The sequence below is a fragment of the Nicotiana tomentosiformis genome, chromosome 1 (genome assembly GCF_000390325.3).
Source record: "Nicotiana tomentosiformis chromosome 1, ASM39032v3, whole genome shotgun sequence".
NCBI classification, from domain to species: Eukaryota; Viridiplantae; Streptophyta; class Magnoliopsida; order Solanales; family Solanaceae; genus Nicotiana; species Nicotiana tomentosiformis.
The window spans coordinates 91,447,383-91,453,472 of NC_090812.1; the positions used below are offsets into that span (position 1 = coordinate 91,447,383).

The 6,090-nt window shown below is 34.4% G+C and overlaps 1 protein-coding gene across 1 annotated transcript; it reads left to right on the forward strand.

Moving 5' to 3' along the window:
* LOC104119458 (uncharacterized) lies at positions 1–2,859 on the forward strand. Its single transcript, XM_009630974.4, has 4 exons — positions 1–146; positions 1,769–2,049; positions 2,132–2,248; positions 2,326–2,859. The coding sequence occupies exons 2-4, from the start codon at positions 1,783–1,785 to the stop codon at positions 2,581–2,583; spliced, it is 642 nt and encodes a 213-aa protein (XP_009629269.1). The 5' UTR covers positions 1–146; positions 1,769–1,782; the 3' UTR covers positions 2,584–2,859.
* Positions 2,860–6,090: the final 3,231 nt, after the last annotated feature.

Below are 6,090 nucleotides of genomic sequence, written 5' to 3' on the forward strand. Positions count from 1 at the left end.
CATTCTTTTCCTTTCCCTCTTTTCTTCCTTCTCTCTTCTCTCTCACTCAAACTTCCCCCCACCCAAACCCGCCGCTGCCATCAACCAGCATCACTCGCCGGCGTCGCTGCCCAACTGCAGGTCCGTCGACGACCCTCTATTGCCAGGTAGGTTTCCCTCACCCTCCTTTGTTATTTTTTTTTTTTTAAAATACACTGATTTTGTTTAATTGCTCCTAGTTTGGTTTGTAAAAATTGATTGTGTTAGCTAAAGTAAATCTATGACTATTGTTAGTAGCTAAATTAAATTTATATGTTGGTTATTTAGGGCAAAGATCGTAAAAGTATATACAATTTAGGATCGTAAAGTAAATCTATGCCCTATTGGAAGGCCAAAGTTAATAATTTTGGACTGGGTAAATTTTGAGATGCATAAATTAACTTAGAGATTCTTAGATAATGATATTTTAAGATATTTTTATATATTGCAATATAATAAAAGAGAAATGGTATTTGTTGAGTTAAATATTTATCTGATGTGCATTGTGTAATTACTTCCATGAATTAATAATTTATAAATGTCTTATATTGTGGAGATTTACAGAAGGCATGTGAAGTAATACTGCAACACTTTTCTTAGATATTATTGATTGTGGTAACTATTCAAATCCTACTATTAGGTCAAGCAGAAACATTGTACAATAACAAATTGTATTTCCAATCTAACCTCACTTGTATAAGATTAGTTGTAATATCTACTTTCATACAAGAATAATTCATTTTCCTTTTTTGTTTCTATTGTCTTAATACCAAGGATATTTAAAAGTCTTTTTAAAAAAAAAAAAATTTAAAAAGTTGGTTTTGGGTTCACATGAACTCAAGGGAAATGATATTATATAGCCACTTCAAATAATATCCGAAAATATATAGCTTTATATATATATATATATATATATATATATATATATATATATATATATATATATATATATATATTATGTGGCGTATAAAAAAATAAATAAATTATATACACTTTTATGATCTTTGCCCTAAATTCAATAGCATATAACTTTTTTAATATCTTTTGACTTTCATGGAATTAAATTTAATTGAAATCTATTATCATTTTCATCCATTAAATTATTAAATTGTTGTTGTAGATTAGTCTATGACTTATGACAATTATGCTCTTTAAATTAAATGCGTTAATTTGTTTTATTCTATTTGAATTCTTTAATTTTTATATGTTGAAATAGTTTAAATAATTGTTAGTTACAACTATTTCTTTTGTTTGAGAAATCATTAATTAATTTGGATTATATGAACATTTAAGAATGAAATACTTTTGGGACGTTTCCTAGGGTTCAATCCGAACCAAATGATGAGGCTAAGCGTTTCTATGAACAGTTAGTGGAAGCTAGTCGTCCATTATATGAAGGCTCGGTGCATTCCAAGTTGTCTGTTGTGGTTAGATTGCTAAGTATTAAATCGGATAGTTTTATTTCCCAAGCGGGCATGGATTTTATTATTGGGCTTATGAATGAACTTAATTCGAGTAACATTGACTTACCAAAAGATTTCTACACTGCTAAAAAATTAGTTTCTAAGTTGGGTCTTTCATTAGAGAGAATTGATTGTTGTGAAAAAGGTTGCATGTTATTCTATAAGGATGACGCATCTCTAGAGAACTGTAAATTTTGTAATCAACCTCGTTTTAAGGAAGTCACAAATGCCAATAGAAAAAAGAAAGTTCCAGTTAAAGCGATGCATTACTTACCTCTTATACCTAGGTTAAAGAGGTTGTATGCACCCTCAACATCAAAATGCAATAAATAGTATTTTCGAGAAGAAGGCTGCTCAACGGATTAAAGATACTATGTTCGCTGCTCGGAATGCCGGTAAAATGCCAGACTGGTTAAAAAAAGATGTTTGGGATAAACTTCTTGAGAAATGGAATACCGCAGAATGGAAGGCGAAGAGTGAACAAGCAAAGGCAAACCGTGCCTCTAGTAAAGGTGGCTCGTTGCACACAGGAGGTTCGATTACTTTTGCGGCTCATAAACTAAGATTGGTAATTACTTATAAAATTTTGCTTAGTTTTACATATAGAATTTTACGTTTGTAATGTCTAACTCATACTTTTTGTTATGAAGGAAAATGAAAGAGGGCGAGATATGAGTCACGCTGAGGTGTTCGAGGAGATGCATAAGAAAAAGAAGAAGGATGGTACAAGAGAACACTGGGTGGAGACGTGTGCGTCAGACACATATGTAAAATTCTAACTTCATAATTATTTATGGTTTATTAATATTAGTTTGTTTACATAATAGTTATGTTTTCATTTCAGGAAGATTATCATAAAAGGGTGGAAGAATGTCAACAAACTCAACCTCCTTCAACTCAACCAACACTTGATGATATGGCTTCATTGTGGACAGAGGCAATAAGTAGAGTAAACAAAGGCAGAGTCTACGGACTAGGAGTGCGTCGACCTACAGGTCATCCAAATCCACTCTTAGCTAATTCTTCTTCTTCTCAAAATCAAGAACAGATGGAAGATATGAGACACGAAATTCGTAATTTGAAGCAACAATTGGACTCCTAATACAGAATATTTGTTAAGATGCAGAAATTCATGAGGAAATATGGGCATGATTTATCTGATGATGAGGATGAACAAACTGAATGTGATGTGTAGTAGTTTAGTTGTGATGTTTTGGTTGATTGGTAAACTTGATTGTGAGAGACAACTTTATGTATTGTTTTTAAACTTGAATGTGGCCTACTATTTGGATGTTTTTATGCCCAAAATTGTTAGGTTTAATGGTTGGTATTGTTGGTTTATGTTTTGTTAATGTATTGTTGGTTTAGATTGTGTTAATGTATTGTTGGTTGGTATTATTGTATTGTAATAGTTTGACAGGTGGTGTAGCTCAAAATTGGGCAGAATTCTGCCCAGATTTATAAAAAATTCCGACCGAATTCCGACGGGAGGAGTCGGACTGCCCGGATTTAACCATAAATTTCCATATTTTCGATCGATTCGGTCGGAATTTTAAAAAAAAAAATTAATATTCAATAGTTTTCAACGGATTCCGTCGGAAATTAAATAAAATTTATTTTTTAATTATTAATTTCCGACCGATTCGGTCCGAAATGATATATTTATATTATTTAATTTTAAATAAATAATTATTTTATTTGTATTATTACGACTGATTCGTTCGGTAGATTTCGACCACTTTGATCGGAAATGTGAAATATTTGATCGTCTGACCTTTTGAACTTTGCGATCATTTTAGTCGGAAATCATCGACGGATTCGATCGAAAATTATTTTTCGACCAACCAATTTCGGTCAAAAAATAGTCGGAAATTCGTGATTTCCGTTCGAATTCCGACGATTTTGGGGGTCGGAAATCTGCCATTTTCCGGTGGTGTTTACTGTAACTCGCATGATTCTCGATCACTTCGAGGCATAGTTGTTTAGAATTTTGTCGGGATAGGAGCTGGGAGCATTTCCTAATCTCGAAGAAGACATTGTGATTCGGCGTACCTATGTACCCGCTTGCATTGGAGTCCACAATAATACTTACGTGGGTCTGAATATTTTAGTTGACGGAAATCGTCATTCCATTCAGTCAGAAGGTGAGGCTTATTGTGTCGAACTCGATTTGTGAGTTATTACGTGGGGAATCAGTAAAATAGCTTCTTTAATTATAGCTGTCTTTATCACTAGCATTCTGGTCCTTGGAGAAGAATATTGACCAATTATTATTTTTCCCGCTTGACATGGGTGGCGATGTTTTACTTGTCTGTAAAATTTTGGGAATGAAATCATCTTTATATAGTGCAAAATAATAGAATCAAATACTAGTATGTAATGCATAACATCACTAAAACGTATAATTAATGCGTTTAATATGGTTATTAAAACGTACCTTCATGACATCTCGCAGCTAATACCCCAATAAGACGTGTCGACATAATCACCATTGCTGTTTTCAGTTCAGATGCAACTCATTTTCATACGAGTGTTTTCCTCGAAAATCTGGTTCAACGCAAAATCAAATTATTGAGTTGTACTATGCGGTATTGATCTAGCACGACCCGTTTAAGCCCAAATACCCGCAACTCTTGTTCTACTCCCGTGAGTCCGGAACCAAAATGTGATTCTTTTGGACTCAAAGAACCATAAAGTGTAGAAAAAAATCTGGTGACCATTTTATATATAACGCCCTTTTAAAGGGCGCTATACCTTAACGGCCGTTTGCCCAATTAAGTATAGTGCCCTTTTAAAAGGCGTTATATATATATATATATATATATATATATATATATATATATATATATATATATATATATATATATATATATATATATATATATAAAGCCTTTTTGAAAGGCGATATATATATATATTATGTGGACCACCAATAATTCTTCTGAGCTTAACTGACATAACAATAATTCAACTGGGTATAGCGCCATTTTAAAAGGCGCTATACCTCAAATAATTGTACCCCCGAACTGGTTTTTGCCTTATTTAAAGAGGTTAAGAATTTTGTAAAAGTCCATTCATAAATATTCTCAAGTCTTCTGAAATGTTTCTTCGTTAAGTTAGAAATATTAACAAATGTGTGGATGCAATGACGTAACAAGGTGTTATTGTAGCAAACGTGCGATTTTAAAGCCATGATGGTCAAATAGTAATGTTGGGCGCAAACACTGGATACGTCAACTTGTAAGTTATTGTTTTGAAAAAAATATTTGTTAATATTTTTTTATATAAAATGTTAACTAATAGTGTTATGTAATAATCCCCATTGGTAGGACGAAAATCAATGTAGATTTGAAGAATGGTATGATGAACCCATTAACGAGGAATACTACAAATCATGTTTGCAGTATGTTTGGAATATGACCGGTGAATACGAACTCCAGATCTTTAAAATGCAACAACAAATTGCGGCAGTGCAGGAGAAACTAAAATAAGCGGAAGAAGAAAAAAATAGGTTGGAAGAGAAATTTAAGTGGTTGAAGTAGAGAATAATGGGCGAAAGTGACTAAACAAACACATATATGTGTTGAGTATAGTACTTTATCTTTATGTTTTTCGTGTCATGTATTTTTATTAGTTGTACCGAATTTAAATTATGTTAAGTTGCTATGTTTGTGTTTGTGTTATAGTATTAAAATAACGAAGAACCCGAGAAATAAAAATATAATACGCATATAACGTGAATAATAAAAATTGTTGCTATTATTTAATGAATGTCATATGTACATAAAATAAAAAAAAGTCAATGTGTACCACATCCTGTATGCTTTAAAGCAGCCGTTGCCCTGAGGCGCATCCCACCCCGCCCGACTACACTATCAGGATCATCCTCATCACGTCGCCTCTTTATCGGAGGATGCGCTGCATCATGATCGTCAGTGGGGCTGACATGCTCGGTAGAAGGGGCCGTCGGTCCAGCAGTAACTTACAGGATAATAAGATATTTTAGTATATAAAATATATATTAGTAATGTACGTTTTAAGTCACCAAAATTTAAATTATCTTACCATGGTCTCGGCGGGCTCCTGAATATAATCATCCGTCTCAGCCATGTCAGTATCGCACAAAGTGACCTCCGTGACGGGCGAGGATTATGCCTTAAAAAAGGCTTTAGATATTTATGACTAATCAATGAGATAAAAACAAATATAAATAATAGTAATACATACAAACCTGTGCCTGTGAAAGATCCTCAGCATCCCTCGATGATGAGCCATAACTCAATCGGTGCCCACTATCCACATCTCGTGTCGTACGATCATCAGCAACCGTCGATGGCTCTGGAGGACCAGGAAAATACTGATCCCACTCCTGTCGCGTAATGGCCGTGCCCGCGATCAACAATGGAGCTGACGGGGTCACCTGCAAAGTCCCTGGAGTAAGCTGAAGGCTTGAATGACAACATATCACTAGGAGCGTGGTTTGACTCATGGTGGTCACCTGGCTGATCAACTCCAACATCCTCAACAGGTGCCTCAACGACCCCTTGCTGGGGACCACCTCCTCACCGACCCCCCACGACCTCGTGGGACACCCCTACCTCTCTGGGCA

Excerpts from the sequence above, each read along its gene's own strand:
- LOC104119458 (XM_009630974.4), top strand. The coding sequence starts at position 1,783 with ATGCACCCTCAACATCAAAATGCAATAAATAGTATTTTCGAGAAGAAG. Across the intron at positions 2,050-2,131 it reads CGGCTCATAAACTAAGATTG|GAAAATGAAAGAGGGCGAGA; the intron begins GTAATTACTTAT and ends TTTGTTATGAAG. Across the intron at positions 2,249-2,325 it reads CGTGTGCGTCAGACACATAT|GAAGATTATCATAAAAGGGT; the intron begins GTAAAATTCTAA and ends TTTTCATTTCAG.